This window comes from Parus major, chromosome 2, assembly GCF_001522545.3.
Source record: "Parus major isolate Abel chromosome 2, Parus_major1.1, whole genome shotgun sequence".
NCBI lineage: Eukaryota > Metazoa > Chordata > Aves > Passeriformes > Paridae > Parus > Parus major.
The window spans coordinates 68,922,144-68,948,366 of NC_031769.1; the positions used below are offsets into that span (position 1 = coordinate 68,922,144).

Consider the following 26,223-nt stretch of genomic DNA (forward strand, 5'->3'; position numbering starts at 1 on the left):
AGAAGAAGATAGAATATGTTAAGCTATAGAATTGTAGCACTGGGAGCCTGCAACAAGTATCTGATAGAAGTAGCTGCTTTGTTTAGTAGGGTGTTTAGTCTCATCAGTTTCAGGCATCAGTAGTTAATATTCTCTTATCAAGCACAACTGCATCAAAAGAAAAAGCCCAGTGGAAAATAAAACTAATTGAATAAAATGAGCTCTGGCACTGAACTTAGTGGTATTTCTATAATTGTGGTTTCATATATTTAAATTGATGCAGAAACTCAGAATACTTAAAAATAAAAAAATAAACAAACTGATACTTACAGATATTCCAAATCTCCTGGAATCTCACGTGTAGACAGACATAAAAGCTTGTAAGCTCCTGATTAATAAAAAGTTTTTTGTTTATTTAAATGTGACTACTACATGCCTCTTTGAAATGTTGTATTTTGTTATCTCATTTTTTTTAGTGTAGTTTTCTCTCCAAATATCTCAAATGAGAAGTTGCTATAGTAATGTTTCTGATTAGAGCTGGAGTTGTTGCATCTGTGTTCCAGTAAGGAAAATGGGTGGATTGGAAGTTACGTTTAAGTTGCTTGGAGATCCTAATTTTCTTTGGGTTAGTAAGTAATGTGTATTATCTTTCAAATATTTTTTTAGTGTGTTTCTTACTTTTCTCTAGTTTTCCTGGCCCTTCAAGTTTTTTGTTTTAAAAAACATCTTTCAGAATTTTGATCAGAGTTAAAGTTATGTGGTAGTGAAGCCTTTTATCCTTATTTAGTAAGAGTGGTAGATTTACCATGTGGTGGCTGCCTGTGTCTGTAATTCTGAAAGTAAGAAGGTAAAGTTAATATATATTGTAATTTAGAAACACTAACTAGATTCTTAAACAAACTGTTTCTTTTAGAGAAAGGTGTGTATTTACATAGGTAGTCTGAACCTTCCAGGCCATTAAGAACATCTGTTTCTTAATTGGTGAATGGAGGTGATGTTTGGCTAAGGTGGATAAATAGCTGGTATTTAAATAACTAAGCAGCTTGGGCAGCACTAGAAGTCCTTTGTCAGAACTAAGCTCATTCAGGCTCAGGTCCCACACTTAGCTCAGCCAATATTCACATTTCACGAACCCCACAGCACACTTGGCAACTATGGACAGTTTCCAGTGTTCCTGTTATTAAGCATATTTGTATCTCTAACATGACCTCAGAGGATGACTGGGAAGGGAAAAAAAAAACATTCAAAAAGAGACTATAATAATTCTTGAAACATCATTCTTCATCTATTGTGCTTTTGCCACTTGTTTTAGAAGAGGAATAGTATTCTGTGCTCAGCAGTGCATCTTTATTCTTTCAGTTTCTAGGCAGAGTATAACGAGCCCAGATTTGATGGCAAACTTGGAGAAAAAAAAAGCAATGTTGGATGTATGTTTATTATAGGATGGCTTTCTCTTATCTGTCTGCCTTGCATTTGCCTGAACAGACTTCAACTCTGTTGTGCAAGCAGCCAGTAGAGGGTAGTATGTTCATGGAGACATTGCATTGTCTGGGTCTTCTGTCACAGATGTAGCTAACAAAGCAAACTGGCTTGATTCAATGGTCTTTTGAAGCCATCTAATAAACCCCTAAACACCAGAGATGAGTTGCTGAGACATAATGGTTATCTGCAGGTCTGAATTAGTCATCCAATGACTCTGACCAGGACTTCTGGGGGAAAAAAGCTTGTTGGAAGCAGGAATTGATTATGGATTATGGATTCTGGGGATGTCTGTGGTTGGGTCTTCCATTACCATGAAATAAATATTGATTATGGTAAGTCTCATCTGCCTAACTTTATTTTTCTCTCTCTCTCTTAGTGTTGTACTTTGCCTTTTCCAGCTGGCTGCTGCCATGGATATACCCATCTTCATACTTGCAGGGCTCCTTGTGCATTGTGTGTTCTTGGTCTCCATTTTTGACATCTACTTCAGCTCTCCTCTCGTCCATGGAATGACTCCTCAGCAGACTCCACTGCCACCTCCAGCAAAACGTCTTGTGCTTTTTGTTGCTGATGGTCTGCGAGCAGATTCTCTGTATGAATTGAACAGCAATGGCACATCCCGGGCACCTTACCTGCGGTAAGCCAAAAACTATTGAGCTACAAGGTTTTATTTCTGGATGCAGCTCTACAATGTTGAGAAGATAACAAGAAGAACAACAGCAGTTGTGGTGGCTTCTCGAGTACTGCCTTTGAAGTAATAAGCTTTGCAGAGTTACACTGTGCAGAAATGTGTGAGCTTGGGTCCCTTGTCGCAAAGCTACTAAAACTAGGGCAGTGTAAATTGAGTCTGTATTGTCCCCTGAACTCTACAGATTGCCAGTAACTGAGAGGGGAGTGAACTTTCTCCATTGGCATCAGCATGGTATCAATTCTGAAGCCTGGCAGTCACAAATTTAGACTGCTTCCTGGATGCTCAGTTTAAGAGTAGTAGTGCATTAATGTGCTTATCTTCTAATGCTAAGCTACCAATGAAACTTTTTAAGGAGTGATTAAAAGAGATATCCTGAATGGATCTAACAGCAAGCTGCCACTTCCTCTTCGTTCCACCTTTCCTGCATGCATGACCCTGCTGCCTCCCTTGTGCTCTCTACAGTTTGTGTCTAATTGCTTAAAGGAATGATTTAGTTTAAGGCTGTGAAAAAGTAATCCTGCTAAATAAGTGTTAAAAGTCATATCCTTGTCTGATTAGAACTAATTCTTGTTAACTTTCCTTTTCTCCTTATATCAAGATAATTATTTGAGCATAAGACAATTAATTTTCTAGACTGAAAAAAAAGATGGTATTAAATAAGACTACTTTTGTGTGATGATAGAATTGGTCTGGCTTGAATATTAGAGCAAACCCAAATAATCGGTCATCTGAAGCTCTCAGGGCTTTTGCAGTCCACTGTTGCAAAAGTAGTACAGGAATATGAGGAGTCCTTGCTCCAGTGCTTGCCAGTCCGTATGGGTTTACTTGTACCTACTTCTGCTGCTGTTACTGTTTTTATAAATTGCTGTCTGCCCCTGACATGCATCTGCCACATCAGTGTGAGTTTACCATGTTGTCTTTTAGCAGTGGACTTCACACTTACTCCAGAGCAGTTTCTTTTCTTAGCAGTAAAACTATTGGTCTTTTGCATCGCCAACCAACACCGTCAAGGTGTGAATGCTGTAATGGCCTCATCACTAGCAGGAGGGGTGAGTAGTGGCCAGGAAAAAGTTGTAATGGGTATTTTTTTTACTAAGTGATTTGAGTTTTTTAAGTTTCAGCCACTCAGCATTATCATGCCTACCTAGAAAAAAGTTAAACCATGTATTATCTTGCCTACTGCTGGAAAATTGGCACTTTTGCTTTCTCTGCTTTACCTGGTTTGTGGAGTTAAGGACTTTCTATTTCAAAATCTGTAGAAGTAAAGCACTGTCACTGGTGCTGAAAATACATGAATGAACGGAGGGGGAAAACTGCCTTGTAATAAGCAAAGATGCTAGTAGGTCGCTGAGTGGAAGAAAATGCCTGTAGAGGTGTGAAGTGCCATCTGTATTTCTCTCATTTCTCATTCTGCATATAGGTACATATGTGTGTGAGCATGTATATGTGAGAGATGATGAAAAGAAAAAAACTTGAAGCATGCTATACCTTTTGAAATGTGGAAGATCAGGCAGCCCAGAGCATATCTTCAGATCTTTTACATGAGCTGCCACAATTTTGAAGCAACAGGTTCAGTGTTTTGTCCCTGAACCTTTGAGCAGCACAGCTTCCATAAGCTAACTTTGTAAACAAGTTGACAAGATTATTTATAATTATATATTCTATTCTATTCTAATTATAAAAAGTGTTAGTTTCTGGAAGTGTTTCCTTTTTTATTCTCCCAAGTTATTGCTGTCTGAACATTCCTTTTTCAATAATACTAACTCGAAGTATATGCAAATTTAATATAAAGTTTACTTTTTTGCATGTTCATTCCTAAGTTCCAAGTGTTCAGTCCCTTACCCACTTTATAGTAGTGGGCAACATAACAGCCAGATTATTAGTCTGATCCAGGTGGAGTACCTTGGGAACTACTGCATAGTTAATGAGGAAAGATTGTCTTTAAATGAGCAAGAGCCATTCTTGTAGCAATGTGCTATTAAAAGAAGTAAAGTTTTAATAGGAATGTGGAATTAAAAATGAATATCCATTAGGCTTGAAGCAGATTGTTGGATAATACATGTACACCAAGTACCTAGTCTTCCACAATATTCTTGAAAAATCTGTTTTTCAGCACTGTTGTCATAGCTGTTAGGGCCAGTAAGTGATCTGAATTGCTGCAATGGTGATTTCAGGGAAGATGTTTTCTTCCTTGACTGTTGTGTTTCAGCCATATTACTATATCATATTAATACTTACCATTGTTATTATAGCTAGCTAATGTTTATGCTGTCATGGAAATTATTTTTTTTTTGGTGGTTCTTTTGAGTAAAAGACATTGAAGTAATTCAAAGTATCTAAATGAATTTTGAATAGGGAAATGACAAATTTATATGTCGTGTCATTTTTTCTGCCTGGTATGTGTTATTGTTGACTTCAGATCCTGAAGTCATCCTATTGTTGACAAGCAAAGGTAAAAAATTATTTTCCAATTCAATAGAAATCAAATTCTAATTTAAATCAATTTTCTACCTGTTGTTACAATGAAGTCTGAGGAGAACTCAAGTGTTTTATTTTTGAATAAGTGTTTTATTAATGTATGTTAGTACAATACACTCTGATCATCTATTTATGAGAAAAATAAAAAACCACTTTGACTAATACATAAATCCTTTTTTCTAATTACTTTTTTCACTGTGACTTGCATTATCTCCTAGCTGAGATGAGACTAGGAATAACATATTAGTCTCTATATACTTTTAAATTCCTCACTGTAGTATTTGGGCTATTCCAAGTAGTTCTGTGAGCTTTCAAGTAAGTCTGAGGGTGTGAGGTCTCAGGTGAGTGTTTAAAGGCATGAACCCAGAATTTACTTGGACTAAAACACATAAACATAGCAAATTTGGTAGCTTATATCATGAACAAAAAAAAAATTAATTTTCTAGTAACTTGACTGTTAAAAACTACTTTGAATTTGTTCAGAAGATTCTGCGGGTTTTTCCTAAAAATCAGTATATGTCCTGTTGTGTTTTGTTTTCTTACTTCCCTTGCTCTGACAGTGAGCAGTGAATCTTTCTGTTCTTCCAGAAGATGGAGACAAAAAAACAGCATATGCTAACACTCACCTCTTGCTTCGTGACAGGCTCCAGATGTTCAGATCTTCAGCAGACGAGAATAGTTTATGAGGCTGCTTCTTATGCTTGGGCTTTATCCTCTGTTTTCTTTGCTTTTTACCTGCTGTAACTATTTACTGTATGTGCATAAACCCTGGACACTTGATGTATTTCTGTCTGTGTGGTGAGAATATATCCTCCTTCACTTCAGTGTAATTGCAAAAGATGCAAGGTTTACTTAAATTTTCTTCTTGTTGCCAAGATTATTTTCACCTTAGATTTATGTGGGGTTTGAATTCTCTTGGTATTGCTTCTAAGATTCAGCACAGATAAAGGCAGACATGGTCACAAGAGCTAATTATAATTGAGTGTATTTAGAGAATAAGATTGAACTAGATGCTTTCAGGCTGAATGGAAAGAACAAAGAAGAGTAATACCAGGCAGAAATAATTTGTTGGGGGGGGAAAAAAGCTAAAGGGGAAAGCAGCAGAAAAAAAAAATAGCATGTTAATTTTAAGTGTATTAGAACACCAGCTGAACTCATCTGTTTGCAGTGATGATGGGCTACGATAGTAATGCTCTCTGTGCAGTGCTGTAGTATAGAACTACTTGCAGGTTAATGTTCTGCTTGTTTTACTGCACAGCAGGTGGTAGTGGAAATCTGTTTTAGTCTGGGTTTGGGGCTTTTTTTACATTTCCTGCCTCACACCTACCTGTCACTCTTTTTATCTGCAATTTGTTGTACTTGGACGAGTCATGAACGTTAACTGCCTTGAATCCTTTTCTCAGGAGTATTCTAGAGAATAACGGCAGCTGGGGAATCTCTCACACCCGGGTCCCAACAGAATCCAGGCCGGGGCACGTTGCACTTATTGCTGGATTTTATGAGGATGTCAGTGCAGTTGCTAAAGGTAGGCTGGTCCTAAAGCTTTGAATGCTGTCCTCCAAAGTGCAAACTCCAAAGTGTTTCAGTGATGTGCTGATTGATAAATACCTGCACTGTGGTTTGTATGCCAAGATGATACGGAAAATAGTAATTTTGGATGGATTTCTCACTCCTAATATTGATAGCTAGGAAAATAGCTTACATAAAGTAATATTTTTAATATGGTTGAATTTAACAGCCTGAACCTAAAAGCAGAAGTATCTTATATGGCCTCACTGCTTCGTGTAACTGAGTTTTCAATTATCATTTGGGATACTAGGATGTGGCTATGTAGATGTTGCAAACAAGAAATGAACTGCAGTGTCTCAGCTGAACCATTCCTAGCTTGAGTTGGAGAATCAGGAGCAAAATGAAGTAAAAGCCCCCTCCAAACCCATGTTTTTCCAGAGCTGTTACCGAGTGTTTGGGGTTTATTTATGCAGAACAACCCTTCTCATTACTGACTTGGTCTTTTGTGTGTTCCTCCGCCTTCCCCCTCAGGCTTCCAGGCCTGAATGCTAGCCATGTGTGTTGGTTTTGGACAGGGGAGGTGAGAGGAATTGGTCTTGTTCATGTTCTTAATGAAAAGGTTCTTCCTTCTGACAACCACTGCAAATGCAGGATTGGCAGGGATACCTAGTTAAGAGCATCTCCATATTATGTTCTGTCAAGTGCCTTTTCATGGAAACAAAAAATCTTGAAGCTTTTATTGTAAGGAAGCGCAATGTGACTTCTGGAAGTATGTAAGTGTGTATCTTATTACTTGAAATGCCAAAAAGTGAGTTCAGGCAATAGGAGATGCAGAATTCAGGAAAATGTTAGCTCTTTAGAAGATAAACCAGCTGTGTGCTTTGCCTGTTTGAAACTCTACATAATGAGATTAGCCTAGGTTTCAGCTCACTTCTTAATGAATGTGGGAGTAATTATAATAGATGTTTAAATGGAATTAAAATCAAGATGCACAGTTTGGAGTTTATTGTGAAATAATATAGGGGAAACTTGTAAAAAAACCCCACAACATTTTGCATGGACTATAAGTTTTATCAGTCAATGAGATCTTCTGACAATGCCATTTAAATTCAGGTGTGTTTGTTTAACAGGATGGAAGGAGAATCCAGTGGAATTTGACTCTGTTTTCAATGAAAGTAAATATACCTGGAGCTGGGGAAGCCCAGATATCTTGCCAATGTTTGCAAAAGGTAAGACTTAATTTTATGAATCTTTAACACATAGTTATCAGGTAGTAAAATATAGACATTTAGTATTTTTGAGTTAGAGAAGAAGGTGAAAAAAGTATTTTCATTTTGTGTTTTTCTGTATACTTGATTTCTAGTTTGTGAAATGAAGATGGGGTGGAGGAAAAGAAGCAAGCTTTTGATGAGGATACCACAGTTTATTTCTCATGCATTTAAATAGACCTTAGCTAATTCTGTCAGTATACTAAAGGAACACACCTTTAGTTATAGGGACATAGTATTATTTTCCTTTGCTGAGGTTTAAAACTCTTGTTTTGCAAGTCTGCAGCTGGGACTTTTCTTCAAGCCTGCAGCTCCCAGTGAGCTGGGAGAGAGATCTGTAGCCAGGCTTTTTCAGTGTCAGAGCTAAACAAGTAGGTTGTTGTGGGATATCCTGCTTCTACTCAGAACATTAATATGTAAAGGGAAGAACTGTATGCAAGCAAGAACTTCCTGGTACTATTCTTGAAGCTGAGGTCTTATGCCTGTGATGTGCAGTGTGTTCAAGTCTTGTCAGTCCAGTGCAATTGGTATTTGAGCATGCAGAGATTGCTGAGCAACACTTCAAATGTTTAAAGGTTCTCCTGGTTCAATATTGTTGTTTTCTTGGAAGAATGAATGCATATACACCCTTTCACATTATCTCAGAATAAACAGTCTCATGTGAAAAAGGGGCAAGCTGAGGGCATGTTCTGTTGTTCTGGTCGAGGCATTGGTATTGACAAATGAGAGAAATGAGACAGGCAGGATAGGAGTGGAATGTAATATTGGTTTAGAGAAGATATACATCATATTTCTCATGATAATTTTTGAACTTTTTCTGAACTCATGTGTCTTCCCCCTCACATCCTGACATTCCCCCCCACGCCCCTCTCTTCTGCTCTTTGCTTAAGCCTCATGAATTTATGATGAGCTGTAAAAATATCTCCTGATAATTTCCCATGACCTCAGATTACAGTTTGTATTTGGAAATAGTGTGATGGTGGCTGGGGAGAGGGGAAAGGTAGTTGCCCTTGCACAGATTATTTGTATTTTTAGGGATATGTTCTTGGGAAAATATTTGGGGAATTCAAGAATTTCCCAGAGCTCTGTCCTTCTACTGGTTTTGTTTGAGTAAGATGATAAGCAGAGGACTTGTGAGCAGCTTTGATGTTATCTGAAGAGATGTGCAAGGATAATACTCTCTGTATGGCTTGTTCTGAGTGGTATCAGCAATGGAGCTTCCTTTTGCAGGGGGGAGGAAAATCCCCCAAAGTTGTCAAAGTTTAAGTGCAGTCATGTATCTGAGAAGTAGGTGCTGTGTCAGAACATGAATCATGGTTTCTTATGATAGAAAGATAGATTATTTTTTTTCTAGGAAAAGATAGTTCCCTTTCTTTTAAAGAGGACAAGTTTTACAGTACAGAAGGGAAAGGAATCAAGTGTTTGTTTTTCACCTTTACTTTTACAAAAAAGCCAAGAAGGAGATAGAGAGAAATTAAGCTATGTGCCCCTTTCTTTTCATGTTGCAAATTAGTGAGGCCACAGGACTCTTCTTGTGTGTATTTTGTCATGCCACTATGTTCCAAATTTTGCTGTTCACCACCTGCATTGGATGATGCATAAAGACTAAATGACACCTGCTGCCTTTTGGGAAGCACAGAAAAATCCTTTGTTTCCTGTCATTGTCTATTTTCTCTAGGTACTTTTCTTGTAATAAAATATATATTTCAAAAAAATGGTTGAGAATTCTTTAAGGAAGTAAAAAAATGCTCACAGATTTTTTTTTAAATATCAAAATAGATATACATGAAATCTAAATTTGGCAAAGTTTTAATGACTGTGTAATTAGTATTTCAATCTCAGAAAATGTCTGAAGTAACTTTGTATCTTGAGCAGGATTAAAAGGCATTTGTTTCTAGTAGTTAAACTCACTTAAGATACACAAATTCACTGTGCTAATTTTAACTTTATTTTCTATGATGTTTTTAGATTATAACCTTGAAATTATCTAAAAATAACATTTTTGAAAATGCCTATTTTGTTTCCAGAGTGCTCCTTAAGCCTTTTCTTTTCTAGACTTGCCAGGATTTGAGGCTTGACCTGAAAAATCCATCCCTGTACTGTTCTGACAGTGGCCTGGGTTGGAGTATATTCCAGAGTACTAAATATCATGCTGAAAAAGGAGCTGAGGCTGTTGCTTCTCTGAGGGGAAGTAGATACTACTTTGTTGCACCCAGATTGCCCTTTGTTTCATGGGTTCCCTTCTCTTTTTTGGAAGCTTCCAAAAAGGCTATGGTCATTGTTTTAACTTGAGTATGAAGAAAGGTATCATCAAAATCATGGGCCAAACCATTGTCAGGATTTTTCTGGACAGACAGACCTCTTAATCTTCTGGTTTAATTCCTTTTTTGTTAAACAATGCAGAATTTCTCATATCTGTCACATGGCTGTATTTGATGACAGCTCTCTGACGGCCACACTCTGTCCTTCTCAGTGTCTGACTGTTTTTGCGCATTCATACTTTTCCCCACTCTTTTGTGCCTGCAAAATTCACTGGCAAATTCTCCTGCTGGTCTGGACTCTGACCCATGACAGGCATGTCAGAGACAAGCCCCACTAGCAGAGTGAGACATTCAGTTTCTGCGTGACGTAAATCTTATTGTAAGAGTGTGGTAACTTCATCCCTGATCCTAATATTTGAATATTGATACTGAGTATGAGATATAGTGGCAGAGAAAAGGGCAAAAACAATAGGTGGTATCTTTTTTTGGAGTTCCTGGCACCTCCAGTTATTTCCCATAGTGTAATGGCATTGTCAAGTCCAGCAGCTTCTAAAAGATGTTTTCATCCCTGGCTTTCTTCTACTTCTCTATCCCGTCTTTGCTTCTTCATCCCCAGACTTAAAGAAAGTGTTGGCATACTGTTGCCTGCCACCTCAAACAATGGAACAAATAATAATTTCTAAAGTATTGCATAATATAATTTCTTTTTTAAAAAAAAACCCAAACTTTCCTGGTATGACTTCATTTTGCCACCCTTTCTCTTTACTGCAGTGCTGGATTGGGTGAGTTGTTTTGTTTCGCTTTGGTAGGAATTAGAAATGGGTAAGTGCTGGCTGTGTTCCTTTGCTTTGCTTGCAAACTGTCTGCTTCTTTGGTGTGACACTTCTCAAGGAAGGACTTCTCAGGTTTGCTGTGGCACTCTGGAAAAACACTACAGCATTCTATCCTCTTACACTATCAGTCATCCTGGCAGTGATGGACAGGACTTATTTCTTCCTTTGAACTCATTTATCCACCAGTTGGAACTCCTGAATTTGCTTCTTAATGCCTGGCAGTATTTTCTTCCTTTTCTTTTAGACTGAGAACTGCAGTGAGTGTTCTGTGTTAAAAGTAGAAGTAACATCTCCAGGGGCACAGGGGAGAGCTGCACCAGAAAATCTATGCCAGCTTTCATCTTCCTGGCCTGAAATACCTGCATCCCTTTGTGTGGGTTTCCACATAATCTTGGTTAAGCAGCTGCCTTATACTGAGATGTTTGTTCATTCACAAGCCTGGAAGCTTACACAACCGCGTTATATAATTGTGACATCCAGCAGATTGGATCTCTCTGGTCATCAGCTGATTGAAGAACTCTCTGGGAGTTTACACAGTCAAGTATAAATGGCACCCCTGAACTGGAACAGCTCTGCCATTGACTGAATTATTTAGTTAAACTTCACCTAGCTTCAAATCTTTTCAGGACTAATAAAATTTAATTTCTTGCATGTCTTTGTCTTACCCCCCAGCCCCCTCTCTTCTCTGCTTTGTTCCCTTGACTGTGAGTAGAGAATGAAGTTGCCGTGTCCAGATGCTGTGTTTGCACATCAGTGGCCCTCGTGTTGTACTTTGTGGCTGAAAAAAGTCCAGTAGTTCTCCCTTTTCTGTTTTGGATGCTCATTTTAAACATGCAGACTTTTAATATTGTCTCCCTGAAGTCCACTGGGCTTTTGATAGCTAGAATTTAAATACAGTAACTCTCCTGATGCCTTTGTTATACACGTGATACATGATGTTTTCCTGTGGAAGAGACCTCATGGATAAGGCGCTGTCATGTATGATTCAGTTGAGCTACCAAAAGCTGAGCAAATTTTTCTTAAACAGCCTACCCCCAAAACATGTGTTCAAATGAGACTATGAATATGAATCTTCCTTGGTTAGAAGTTTCTCTGTGAAATTCTTTGGTTCAAAACCAAATTCTGTTTAATTTGCTTAAACTGGGATTTGGTTTTCTCCTATCTGCTTTTTCATATTTTATTTCCTTTCCTGAGCATACTGGATAACATTGTTCTTCATTCCTCTGAGATGCTGATAAGGTAATGAGATAAAATATTATCCAGGCTTCCAAAAAAGATTAATTATGGGAAAGCTTAAAATAAGCAGAAAATTTCTGTGGCTTCTTTCAGGTTCATCATTCTTGGTAGGTTTCTACTCCTGTGCATGAAAGTATTTTTGGCTATGAGAAAAGCAAAAAGCCTTGTATCTTGTGTGCTATCTATATTGTTTTTGCAGGTGCTACTGGAGATCATGTTTATACATTTTGTTACGCAGCAGAAAGTGAAGACTTTGGAGCAGAAGATGCAGCCAAGCTTGATTTATGGGTTTTTGATCATGTTAAGGTAAGCAGAGAATCCTTCTATGCTACCTGCTTATAAAAAGCACAGTTGCATGTTAAGTTTATCACCGAATGTGTCATAGAACTAGAAAGTAAGAAATTTTTGAAAGACCTATCTCTTGGGGTCATAAGTAGAAATTTCTTGAATCAACTTTTATGACAAACATAATAGATGCTTAAAGGAAGCATTTCTCATTCAATGCTAATTAAAAAACTAACTAAAGTACCCTGTAAAAAAACATCCCTGGCTTTCCTTTGTTTTGTTTACATGTAATATGAAACCCATCTTGGAGTGCTAGACCCTTTAAGGTCTTGAATGCAGTTAGTTAAGGATTTTATAACAGGTATTGCAGCATGGCTGAAATTATAAGTCTTCATTATGAAAGCAAAATTAAGCAACATTATTGATTTTTTTTTAATTTTTTTTTTTTTTGTCAGGCTTGTACCCTGACTGTAATTGTTCAGTGTGGCTTTTCCTGATAGATGTAGGTGGCTTCTAATTTTCTGCTGTGGTTCATACTATGCTGTGGCTGCCAGAGCAGTCACAGTTTGGTTTGGGGGACACGGTGTGCGACAGAGGCCAGAAGGCAGCTTAGACCCTGGAGCTGTAGACTTTGTTGATGTGGCTGATGGGTCAGTGCTGGTTCATGACTGTTGTTTTCTGTGACACTGTTACCATAAGTGTTAATAGCCCAAGGCACATGATTTCTGATTATTTATTAATTCCTGTATTTGTTATTTCATGCTGCCTCACTTGTTCTGGATTAAGAAATGATGGTAGTGGGCACTGGTGTATAAATATCTGTATCACTGAAACAATTAAGTATGTTACTTTCTGGATCCCATAACAATGTTAATGGAGTTTAAGGCTTGTACTTTTTTTTACAGGATCTTTGCATTAGTATATCTAACCAGCATAAATCAAACAAACAGATAATAAAATAAATCAAAAAACTAAATCATCATCGATTGAGAAAGTGAAGGGTGGTTCTGCTTTAAATAGTGACATAGGGTGGAAAAGTTCATTATAGTTTGCTAATTTTCAAAGGAAGTGGTTTGCAGGTGAAAAGATGTTTTTTTTTCAAATGCCATCATCTCCCTGAATGTGCACTTGTGCCATGTTGTGTGTTGTAATGCATATGAATAATACAAATCAAATTAGGCTGTTAGTTACAGTTGAATAGCTGTTGTCATAAAGTTGCACCCTGCTGTCATTTGGAGCTGCACAAGTATGTGAGGGTGGTACTACCTTTCTTTTGCTTCAGAACACCTAATGGCATTTATCCTTTCAAGCTATAATGATATGTTTAAAATATATGTCATTACTGATCACTTTTTTCCTTGGAGCCAGCACCATTATTTTTAAGACTTATTTTGTTGATCTAAATTCCATACTGTGAATGGATAGGACTTGATTGACTGGCATAGGCCACACATTCCATTAATTGTCTCTTCAACTACACATCAACAGTTCCTTCAGGAGTGTGAAACTTGAGGCTTACTTAAACCAAGGTCACTCTGCTATTATAGCTCAAACAACTTTCAGCTGTGCTAGTGAGATTATATATAAGTAGGAATGACAGTATGCTGGAATCTAAATTCTGCTTTGCCTACTCTTTTTTTCCTCCTTTGTGTTTTATCTCAAGTATTTAACAATATATTGTTCAACTCGTGTGTTGGCCAACATGCTCTGGATTTCTGCCTCTTTAGGAAGCAAAAGACACCAAATGCACTTCCTCTTTACTCTCCAGTTCACAGGTCCCAAGCATCATAAGAGCCACTTGTGACTTCCTTTGCCCCAAAAAAAGATGTGGATAAAACGAAGAATAGCTAACTCATGTTTGGGCTGCTAGTGCTGGCACTCTGAGATTGCTTGTTCTCTTTAAAAATGCTATCTAATGCTTACCATGAGGAGATAGTAAACTCTAACTGCTTGTTATTTGTATCTGTGCTTAAATCATGAGCAGAAGAAAAATGTTTGACACTTGATAGTTCTTGTCCTGTCTTCTCATGATACAAGGTGATCGTAACCCTTTCCTGGGACAGAAAATAGATCATGAACTAGACTGTGTGGGTTTATCTGCAGCAGTGTGAAAATTCAGCAATATTAATGTGCAGTAATAACTTGGGAGTGGTTTGGAGTTCCATATGGGCATGGACTTAATGGACTGTGCTCTTTTTTTTTTTTCCGGAATTTGGGGTGGTTGGGGGGTCCTCCGGGGGGGTTTGGGGTGGTTTTGGGTTTTTTTTAAGAAGCTCGACTAATAATTAAGCAATAAAGTATAATCACTGTGATGTGATTATGATGCTTAATGTTTATCAGTTAAATAACCTTTACCTAAATCCTAGGTTGAGTCTGTGCTAAGAAACTAGGGACCAAAATACTGTAAGTCTAGATTAACTAATGGGAAAAAACAGTCTTGTTGATGCATTTCTGATTTTTGAAAATATTTATTAAATATTTGAAAATAGTTTTGGAAGATCCAACTTTTTTTTTTTTTTTTTCCTTTTAGTGTAAAAGTTTAAATTCCAGGAACTCGGTCTTGGAGATGAGTTCCAGTAATGGCCTAACCACAATTTATTATGACCAAAGGGTAGGATATGCTCAAGGTATTCAGTTAATGTCTTCTCACTGAAAGGGACACGTAGATACAGATGGCCAAAAATTGTGGGTTTTTCTTGTATTCTCTTCTCACTTTGAACACAGTATTCCATTCTTCCTTTGTCCCCTTTCTGTTGGAGAAAGGCAATCCAACCCTTCAGACTGTTCTTTCTGTGCAGGGTGGTGGATGGAGTCCAGACCTGAATTATGCTAAACTTTGAAGCTCTGCAGACAGTGCTGTGACTAGATGTTGATTTGTGCCAGTGGATTTCAATATAGTTCTGCTCTAATTAGCAGTACAATGGTTTTATGATTTATTTTAAATGTGTGTCTTGTGCATGATCATGCTCAATGGATCTAAACCTGGCATATATATTTGTCCTGCCTTTGTACTTTCGTTTTACTTCTGAAAACTGGCATAACTATTTAAACTCTCCCATCAACACAAATCAGTGTGCACAGCTTTAAGCAGCCAATTAAATTAAGTTGTCCTAGATTAAGGAGCTTTGTAAAAAGAAAAAGTTTGTTTGGTCTCCCTAGTACATGCAGTCAGCAACAGTTTATCAGCTGTACTAAAGAATCATGCTTCCATGGAAGACATAGTTTGAGGAAACAAAAGATCCCAGACTACTTAGATGTTTAACATTTTAAGGTTCCTATTTTGTTTAGACATCTGTAAATAATTTTTTCTTCTTTCCTTTCTCGCATCTGAGGAGGGAGATGATTAAATCAAGATTTCACATAGTTATAACTAAAATTCTGTTGTAGTAGTTTAATTAGTATTACATTATAATTAAGTTCACAGCTTGCTGTAAATGGGAAACTTGGTATCATATCTTTTATGTTGCATATCAGTTGTAACCAGTGCATTATTTTGTTGCTAGTTGCCAGAAAATCAAGCAAAAGTTGCCAGGATAATTTAAGAAGTTTGAAAGGAATCTGTAGTCGTCTTGAATCCACCTCCCTTCATGAAGGAGGTTCTGGTAGAACAATGTGCTAAGGTTTTCCCCAGTCGAGTTTTGAGCATGTCCAAGGACAAGCCTTTTAAGCAGCTATTCCAGTATCTGGCTATAGATATGGTCTTCCAAATAATTTTTAAAAGTCTCTTTGTCTTACTGCAATTTTCCACATTCCAAATTGTGAGTTTTCCCCTATCTCATCTCTGAGGCTCTCTGATCAGTCTGGCTCAAATCAGAGTATTGAGATTCCCTTCACCCTCATGGTAGATGGTTGTATACAGCAATAGGACCTCTCCTTAGCTGCTTTTACTTGAGACTGGAAAAACTGAGTGCTCTCAGCCTCATAGTTGTTTACTGTTGACCTTGAAACTTCTTGGTGAGATTCAGCTTTACATATACAGGGGAGGCAATATTACTGAATAGAGGAAATTAAAGGGAAACAAGAATAAAAGAGTGAGACAGGAGGATAGTTAAAATAGAGTGATGGGTTGGGAACTAGTGCTGACTAGAGGTAGGACTCAAGTTTTGTGAACACTGAGTACCAAAAAGAAGAGGCCTTTAGCAGGCCTCTGGGAGATGCAAAGATATCAGTTCAGTGACATCCAGAGCAAGGTGAAGTGATTTTGCCCTTAGTGTGTTTGGTACTTGCTCCCCAAATCACCACTTTTATCAGCCATCACTCCCTGTGGTGAGTTTCCTGTTGCTTTTTGGAATTTTTTTCAGTAAACCATTTTTTTTCAAGTTTCATGGGATAAAGTTTGCTATTTGCTCTGGGAAAAGATTTTTGTCTTCTTGTTTGTAATTGGCCAGAATTCAGGAAAACTGTTCTGGCTGTTGCTGCTGCTCTGGCTTATGAGGTGGCTGGGATGGGGAAAGTGGGATGCTTTTGGTGTATCATGGGGATTTGTCTGGTGGGACATAAGCTCAGGCCTCACCTTCCTCTGAATGGTTTATTTTGCTTAATCATTCTGTGGTAGAAAATCATATATGCCTTCTAATATTGATCTACATTTTAGGATTTAATTTTGGGAGTTTTCCTGCTTGTCTGTTTTGATATGCTTTGTTTTGATTTCCTTTTATTTAATTAAATTAAGGAAACAGGGTTTTATTGTATCCTGCAAATTACTGGTGTGCTCTGGAAAGCTTCTTCATTCTGTGGTCAAATATGTGCAAGTAGATGGATCTCTGTGGGAAATGAAAATCTCCTTTAAAATAATTATATTGCTATTTAATGTAATCCGATTTTTTTCTTTTATCTTTGTTTAAAATATCTCTGGACTTTGGTCGTGATTTTGTTTGGACAAGAGTTGAAGCTGAGAGCATGCAAATATTAGTCCATGCGGCTTGTGTGTACTCAGGGAGTTAGAAAAGTGGAATTGCATACTGCCATGGTTTCTTGGCATAGCTCACTGTGGCATCCTCACTGCCACTTTGGTCTTCCTCTGGGTGCAGTGACTTTTGTTCATACAAGGTATGAGCTTTAGATTTTAAGAGCTCCATCACTGTCACAGCTGGGTGGTGGACTGCCCTGTCCTTTGGTGGCAGATATGCTTCCCCGCCTCTACCAGCATTTTCCCTGGACTCTCGCATAAGGTTCAAAGACACTCTCACTTATGTTAGTGTACTGAAAGGTCCTCTAGATGGTTTTTGAACTATGATCCTACCCAACTTTGTTTCCTTGGGTAGTGCTGTTACTAAGGAGCTGATGCTGCAATAGCTGTCTGCCTGCATTTTGCATTGCTGTAACGTGGCTCACCTAACACAGAATAGCCGTTTCAAGACTCATTCAGTCCAAGGGGAAGATCCTCCCCTGGCATCTGCCTCAGGGATGCTTAAGTAGGACATGTGCAAGGCAGATGTATGTTCTGTAGTTCATGTATTTGCAAAGCATGTCATGTTTTGTTCTTTTTTTAATTCAGTTTCTGCAAACAAACTGTAGTGTGATATCTCAGTCCTGCAAAACCTCTTTCCAAAGCAAGAGTATTTGAAACCTTTGCTTCCAATTTAAATTCAGTAAATCAGTAGAAATGTAGAGCCATAAGTGGCACTCAGCAATGGCTCATCAATTTGTTTATACAGGAGGCAAAGAAGGGATGATGTATTTTTGCCTATGCAAACTCAAAAAAACCCATACAAAACCAAAATAAACCAAAAAAAACCCATACAAAACCAAAATAAACCAACAAATAAAAACCCAGCAAAAAAAGCCACCCAAACAACAAAAGAACACTTCAACATAAATGTTGTCTTAGATAAGCTGAAAATTTGGGCTGATTGCACTGATAGTAGTTTTCCTCCAAGCTGTAAATTGGGAAGTCATTATTTTTCCTCTTTTTAAACTCTAATAACTACTAATATTTTGACATGGAAACAGCAGTGTTTTAGTTTTAATAAGATGCTTATCTTCTTCCATTTTACTCAGATTAATATATTAATGGCTTATTCCATACAGAGCTTTTTTAATTCTTCCAGAAGCAATCAAACATTGTTCTCTGCTCTGAATGATGAGAAAGTGGTTCTGTTCCTGCATTTGCTAGGCATAGACACCAATGGACATGCTCATCGGCCAAACTCAAGGTAATCAAGATATTAATAAGTGTATCTTTCTTACTAGTTTTAAATGCATATAGTAACATTTTTAACAGTGCAATTTATCAAGCCAGAAACAAGACTTGTTGTGTTGGGGATCATGTATGTCACCGTTATCACCTACATTCTGAACTTTTTGTGTTATTTTGTTTTTTAAGGTCCCACCTTGTAGAAATGACAGATTTTTGCTCTATACACTATGTCAGGTTGTACTCCTTTATTCAAGTCTGATTTTTAGCAATTGTTTTAGTTACAGCCAACACAAAATGTAGAGGATATGTAGGAAATGCAATTTTAAACATAAAATGGATGCAGTTTTCAGACACCCCACTGCTGAAGTGATCATTGAATTTATAGACAACAGTAAGCTCAGCAATAATGGCTGCAAATTCTAGCATTGTTTTGGCTTTCCTTATTGCCCTTGAATGATGAGTTTAGATTAACAGTTCTCATCACCAATTCATCTTGAAGTGTGTAATTTGAGAACTTTCTTTAAATTTCTTCACATCCTGCTTTGCAGGATTTTATGTCTTTCTCTTGATCCTTGCATACTTTTAAAATTCTGATTTCCTACACTGTTCTAAAGTTCATACTTACTGTATGTCTAATGCTCATTTATTATTATTTTTTTAAAGACAGAGTTTTAAAACTGACTTTAGCAACAGATGGGAAAATAGTTCTCGGAAGTTAATCATGGTCACTTTTTCTAAAAAGATACAATTTTTTTATTTAGCCTCTATTCCAGAAAACTAGGGTCTGTCCTGATCTGTGAATCATCTCAAAACACTGACTGCCTGGTGAGATCTTTCTTTGCTATTTAGTTACCAGCTTAAAGTATTTTTTGCAATTTACTATTTAACGTTATTTGAGTTTTCCAGAATTCCTTTGTTTTGGCATTCTGCTTAACTTGCCTGGCAGCTGTGAGTAGTAAAATTATAGTCTTATGTCAAGGACAGGTCAGATTTGAAATATAAATCCATTTGAAACTGTGGTTTCAGTAATCTTCAAATTGTGCTGCAATGATTTAATATCTCAGTAAGACTCAGAGGTGGAGAGATTTTACATCTAGGAAGCCTTTTGTTAGCTTGAGGTTCTTTTGAGGTTAAAGCTGTCTGTACTCAAAGGATTGGGCTTTATGACCATGGATAAGTTGCTTTATACCAACTGTGAGAGTCACCTTGAATGTAACACATTTTTTTCCTGTTTTTAAGGGAATACCATGAGAACATTAAACTAGTTGATGAGGGTGTGAAAGAAATTGCTTCACTGATTGACAATTTCTATGGAAATGATGGGAAGACTGCATTTATTTTGACTTCTGACCATGGAATGACAGATTGGGGTGAGTATTTTTAAATATTGAGTCAGTTGAGTTTATGGGCATCTGATGTATGATTAGAGAGCTCTGTCCCATGAGAAGCTTTGGAACCCTTGCTTTGATTTGGTATACTAAGTGTTGCTTGTTTATGAAAATCCATGCAAATTGCTGTGACAGCTACATTCCATGTCTGGACAAAAACAGACACTAAGTTAGAGCTTAACTTCTCAGTGACTGCTAGTAGGGATAGAAAGATTGCTGCAGAAAACCACCTTAAGCAGGAGGAGATGGTGTTATTTGGCTGCCAGCAGCAAATTTGGTCTTGTTCCAGCCCCTCTGGGAGATACAGTTCTCACTTTGGCACTCTAAAGCACCTGGAAAAGGTGGGAAATCTGTCCAGGAGGTAGTGAAAAACTATATAGGGAGAGGTTTTGTGAGGAGTGCAGAATCTTTTTGCTTATTTTCGTCTTTTAAGCACAGCAGAAAGGATGGGACTGCTGTGTGATCTTTCTAGAGGAGACTGGTGCTGGAGACAGGTGAAGAAGCTGAGAGTAGAGAGAGGAGAGTGAGGTATGGGCTGACGATGCTGATACCCACAGAGGAGACTTGTGAAGGGTATGGCCACAGTGACCAAATGCTTTGAGGGCAGATGAGGAAAGTTAACAGTGGTAAACTCATTTAGACATTTTCCCCATGTTCTTTCTTTTTCAAGAATCTTAAGAACACTCCTGTCCTTGTGTGCTGCCAGTGAAAGTCGTAAGTCTCTCTTCCAATGCTGTGCATTTGCAGCTACTATGATACTTTTGAACCAAGGCTGCTCCAGGCATGTTTTGTTGTGGCAAAACAACAGTCAAGATCTTATTCTGTGTGTGAAATCCTGCAGTTTTTCAATTGAAGGGATGCAGATTTTTTCTGCCATCGGAGATAACAAAAATATTTGTATATTTATTCAATCAGCCTAATTACCATCTGTTCATTTGCAAAATAGTCCGTTTTGAATATTATTTACTGTTGAGCTGGCTGCCACTTGCAATAAAATCTTAATTCTGCTGTATTTTTTTTGTATGTTTCAATAAATTATTTTATAATTTTTTAATAAGAGAGGGGTGTGTTTATATGTATTTTTATTTATATGATCATAGGGATCTCAGGAGGTCCAGCCACCTGCTCAAGGCAGGATTAGCTTTGGAATCAGACACAGATGCTAGGGTTTTATTCAGCAGGGCCGTTAAAACCTCAGATTGATGGAGCCTATGCAACCCTTTTGGGCAGCCTGCTCTGCTGCCTGCCTGCCCTCGTGGAGGGGGAAAGCTTTTCTTTATCTGCAGTCTGAACTTCCTTTGTTTCAAATTATGCCTGTTCTGTCATGCTCCCACTGTGCACTGTAGTGACACTCTGGCTCCATCCTCTCTCAGACCCTCTCACAGTGGGGTACAGGCAGGCTGCTCTGGTATGTTCTCCCCAAAGCTATTTCTTCTCCAGGCTGAACCAGTCCCAGTCCCTCAGCTGCTTCTGACAGGGCAAGTGCTCCTCACTGAGACCATTCCAGATGATGGGTGTCCTTCCGGTGCCAGAGGAGCCCAAAACTGGATCCAGTGTCTAGAGGTTGTCTCACAGGTACTGAATAGAGGAAAACAATCCCTTCCCTGAAACATTCTCCTGTTAACACTGCCTGAGGTGCTGTTGGCCTTCCTTGCTGCCAGAGTGAGCTGCAGGGGTGTTCTCATTATGTACTGGATCCTTTGAAGGGGGAATAAAAGGTGTTAGGAGTTAACTTCTTCAGGCTTAGAGAACCACTGGTCTGTCATAGTTTTCTGTCATCTCTTCATGAAGGAAAAGCTTGATCTTGTGCCAGAAGTGTCAATAACTTTGAAGTTGACATAATTGATTCCAAGAGCAAACCCAGAGGTTCCGCTTAGGCCCATTGTGAGCTATCTGAAGGGCAGTTCAGGAGCTTTAATTTGAGCTGGTTGGTAGTATCAGCCACTGCTGCAGACTTTCAGCGGTTATTTACAGAATGGGATGTGTACCAGTTTTAAAACAAATTAAACACTGGAAAGATGGAGGGGGGGACTATTAGGGAAAAGAATATTGTCTGAATTAGACATGATCAAACATGTTGGGGTTGCTAACAAAAACCAGTGAAGTTGCTTTCTTCATCTGACCCCATAATTTTGATTTAAATTGATGTCAGATGGAACTGCTGACCACCAACGCAGGGCATTCCATGCCCACCCTCACCTTGGCCTCTTGTTCCTGCTACCATCCTGATACAAGTACCTGTGTGGTATGCTGGACTATGGAACAGACAACTGAACAACAACCCTTCTTCCCTCTTTCCCCTGAAAAAGTCTATTTGGAGAGTGTTGGGGGTGGAATCTGGAATTGACCCAGCTGAAAAGAACTCCTCTTGTTATTCAGATCAGGCTGCAACCTGGTCCTTTGTAACAGGGAGGGAGTGGGTGCAGCTGCCTCTCTCTGCTGTATCTCTTAAAGTATTCATAGAGGCAGAATATCAGTGAAATGCAAGTGGAGCTGGTGTCTTGGCTAAAATGTAAACTTACCAAAATATCACTTTCCTCCTGCAGTAGTAAGAATATAACTGATATAAGAAATAATCCCTGGAAGATACAGGAAGTGCTCTCTCCATAAGGTCTTTTTCCAAGTTCTTCAAAGAAGAGCAATTGTTGCTGTTTTTTGAACCCAGAGAGTGCCCACCAAGAAAGATCAGAAATCTAATTCCCAGACCAGTGTGTTCTTAAGCTTTGAGCTGTTTAAAGTAAGCAAAGTTGTCTCTTCAGCTGTGCTACAGTGATTGTTTTAAGGACAGAGTTGGGTATGAAATTTGGAATAGCCTTAAGGCTGCACAACAGTGTGTTTTTTTTGCCCTTTGTATTTATTAAAATATGTATTTATAGACAGGGAAGAGCATGTGTCTGTGCAAATGTAAGGAAAATGTGTAGTCTTGTGCACCATGCAGTGACCTACATAGGGTTTGTGTATCAGTCCTTCCCTTTGAGGCTGTGTTATCTCACTGCTCTGGTACCTCACCCACTGGGTTCAATCACCAGTGTTTCTTTCAAGCTTGTGTGGCTCCTGCTTTAGTACAACTGCTGCTGACATGTCATAGTTTTCAACCTTCCTGCTTTTGGTGGCTGATACGTTAATCTGGAGGGAACCAATTTCCCCAGGGAAGAAAGTAATGTTTTATCAATTTTTAAGGAGTGTGCTAGACTTTGAAACCTTAAAAATTAAGTTCTATCATTGTTGTAAGGATGAGAGTTGCAATGCATATTGCTTCCTGGTTTTGAAGTGGAAGTCTAATTTTTATTCAGGGGTCAGTTCTATATGATTTTTTATTTTTTTCACATGTCCCTAATATTACTGAAATCAAGCATTCCTGGTTTCACTGAGATGCTCAGGATAAGCACATGTACATGTTTTGAGCTGATATATGTTGAGGCTTTAAAAATACTATGGCTTTAATTTCTTTATGTTAAAAATTTGGGGGTTTTAATATAAAAAGTTTTATCTTTATAGTCTTGATTTAACTGATACTGATTTCCCACCTTGAAACTTGAATTTAGCCTTTATTGTTAGTTACTTGTTAGTGACATAAAAATAAGCTATGAAGTTGGAATTAGTTGTCTGTAACAGGCTTTTAGTATGTCTGTAACAAGAGCTTAGTACATGTGTGCATATTTTTATTGCATGTAGATTTTGTTTGTTTTTACAGCACATGTCTTAAAATTTATATTTTTTTTTTGTTTGGTGTGTCTTAGGATCCCATGGGGCTGGTCATCCCTCAGAAACTTTAACACCACTGATTGTATGGGGTGCTGGGGTAAATTATCCACAGAAAGTTACTTCCCAGTTCTTTGAAGACAATTTTTTGAAAGGTAGGTAAAATATAAAACTTAAGTGAAAGATTCTGCTGGAAATGGAGATGTTTTTAACCATTAAACCTGATGATCTTCACTAACTTCTTTTCCATTTCAGTAAGTTTGATTTGCTTTGTGTGGTGTGTAAAGAAAAGGGGCAGGGTATGCCTTAAGGAAGCTACTGCTAAATTGGGTGGATAACATCAGTCAGTTTTCTTTTCTAATCATAGAATTGAAAACTTTCTCTCTTTGTTGACAGGAGGCTATTCATGCTCCTAAAACTTACTTCAAGAGGAGACTTAATTTTTAGGATCTCCCAGTGGACGAATGCTGTTTGTACAGAAACACCATAAGTTGACAAGTTCAAAGACGCCTTTCTAACTTCACAGCAGAACCCTGTGGACTTTCCAGGGGCTATCTTGTCTCATTTGCATCCTTGTAGCTATTGTGCAAATGTAAATGGCTTTTCTCAATGAAAGACTGTGATTCTTCACTGTTATTTTTCCCTTTGATAATTTATTTAAGAGTAAACTTTTTAAAAATAATGAATTTCCATTATTTCAAATACATAATGCAATAAACACTGAAATATCAGTGGGGTTAGAGAGTCTTTAACATGTGATTAAATTGTTCCTCTTTGACATGGTCCATTCTTGTAGCCTGCTCTGTTCCTTAAGATAGCTTGAGTCTTGGGTTATTGCTCACAATCAATGAGGTAATAACTTTCTATTTAATTGGATTGTTTGTCAAGGTACATTAGAGAAAACAGGCAAAAATTGCTTCACCTGGAGGTTTTAACTCCGCCCTCTGCTCTCAAGAAGGTATTGGGTAACAGATTAGGTCGTTTCAGAAATAGATGGTGGTAACATTTCACTCCTTGCACCTAACTGCTGCTATAAAACTATGGCATCTGTGATAAAATTGAAAATGAGTTGTAGAAAAAAAATAGAAAACAGAATAAAACAACTGATTTTGGCATCTGTGATGGCTGATCTGCTAGACTTTTAAGGACATTTGATGTCTAAGGGTTGATTTATAATAAATGAATTTTACATCTGTCAGTTTCTTTAATTCTCAGCAGCTGTAGTACAAACACCAGCATTTGAATGCAAATCATGATGAAGATGGTGTGAGAGATTTCAAAAAAGATGAGCATTGAACTGATTCCCAGGTGCACAATAAGGAAAGCTATATGGCCCTCATCTGTTAGGCAATGTGTATTTACTTAAATGACAACATTTGTCTGCACCCTGCTGTGCCTGCTTCATATTGTCCTTCTGATGGTTAAAAAAAAACCCAGCAAACCAAATAACCACACAAAAAAACAAGCACACCAAAGCAAACATCAGAAACTGCTCCATTCATTTTTTACTAGCTTTGCATCTGTCAAGCATGTTGTTGCTTTGTTTAAACACTAACCTTACAGATTCTTAATTGCCAAGGATGATGTCTATTGGAGATTTGAGATACTCTGAGTATCTTGTGAGTTTGAATTTCTATTTGGGTAATAAGTATCTTCTTAAAAAGTGACTGTTCTCTCTATGGTAGTACTTAAGAGCTTGTAGTAGGTCACATAGCTTAGAAGTGAAGAGAAAATTGTTGAAATGGAACTTAGGCTTGCACAGATCACTACAGTTAAGCTTCTCCATTGTTGCAATCCCAGATATTTTCACAAAGTTAACGTATAAAAGAAAAAAGAGGAGTTTAAAAGAAAACAAATTCTGTTTAAAAGAGTTGTCTTGAAAAGTTCTTTGAGGCTGTCTTTCCTGCTCCATACAGCTCCAGCTGTGACTGTGTGCAGGGGAGGAGGGTGTTTTCAAGACTGCTGTGTCACTGATGTATGCAGGTGTCAGGCTTACATTTCTAGTTGCATGCTCCAGTGTTCGAGTTCTTTCATCTATTGACAATCCTTTCTAATTTCTCTGAGTTAAGTGTTTATGGAAATATTGACAGAACATTTCTAATGCTGACAAACTTCTTATGCTCTGTTCAGTGCAAGCACGCTGTAGGCAGCTCAGTAAATTGTCTTTCTTCTCATTGTTGCCATGGAGGGTTCATACCCCCCAAAGGCAGCGCCAACAGGCAGGACTTAGCCTGTCCAGTTTGTCACAGAGTGATTAATGTGCTTCTTGCATGGCCAGAAGGGCACAGAGTCTGCTCTGGGTTGACAGCCTTCTCCTCATCAGTTTCATCACCTGTGCTCTGCCTTCCCTCAGGCTTGGTCATGCAATCCTCTTGGAAAGATTTGTTATGGCAGCCTTGCATCCTGTGGGCAACATGTGATATTACCCATTTGGCCACTGGTTTGACCCTTTTTCAGAAAGAAAGAGAATACAGAACTTCTCTCTAGCTCCTCATGGGCTGATGGTTGACCCTGGGGCACAAGCCCAGAGGAGCTTGTGAGTGAAGGCACAACCTCCTGCAGCATCAGGACGTGGGGTGCTCGATGACATTATACACAAGACTGGTTTGTAGGGGGCTCAGCCTGCATTGCCACAGCTGTGGGAGCTCAGTGTGCCCTCCTCTAGTTTGGCTTCTGTGATGTTTTATGTGAGATTTTCTTTGGTTCATGTAGCCTCATCCCCAGCTTATTTTTGAACTGGCACTTCCTTGCTGTTTTCCAATATTGTATGCATCTGACAGGCCAGTGGGCTGCAGTGAAAGCAGGGCAGGATAAAGGCCAAAAAAACCCTCTATAAAGTGGGTGGAAAACTGCTGAGGACTGTGCAGGAAACCTAGACAGTGAGCTGGAATCATAAATTAGTGCAGGCAGCATCTCCAGCCAAGATGCCTCATTCCTGGGAATGCAGCCTGGGCTGGCCAGTCTGTAGGGAT

General features: G+C 38.3%; 1 protein-coding gene across 4 annotated transcripts in view; it reads left to right on the plus strand.

Annotated features, from left to right (window-relative positions):
* Positions 1 to 26,223, plus strand: part of PIGN (phosphatidylinositol glycan anchor biosynthesis class N) — a 98,350-nt gene that overhangs the window by 11,400 nt on the left and 60,727 nt on the right. For 3 of the 4 annotated variants that reach the window (XM_015618441.2, XM_015618443.2, XM_015618444.2), the window contains exons 2-8: positions 1,838 to 2,098; positions 6,034 to 6,155; positions 7,270 to 7,368; positions 11,937 to 12,043; positions 18,053 to 18,177; positions 19,401 to 19,531; positions 23,290 to 23,406. In XM_015618441.2, the coding sequence (XP_015473927.1) occupies positions 1,872 to 2,098; positions 6,034 to 6,155; positions 7,270 to 7,368; positions 11,937 to 12,043; positions 18,053 to 18,177; positions 19,401 to 19,531; positions 23,290 to 23,406 (928 nt within the window). In that variant the 5' untranslated portion in view covers positions 1,838 to 1,871. Of the gene's footprint in view, positions 1 to 479; positions 605 to 1,837; positions 2,099 to 6,033; positions 6,156 to 7,269; positions 7,369 to 11,936; positions 12,044 to 18,052; positions 18,178 to 19,400; positions 19,532 to 23,289; positions 23,407 to 26,223 lie in introns of those variants that run through there. The other variant, XM_015618442.2, reaches the window with a different exon arrangement.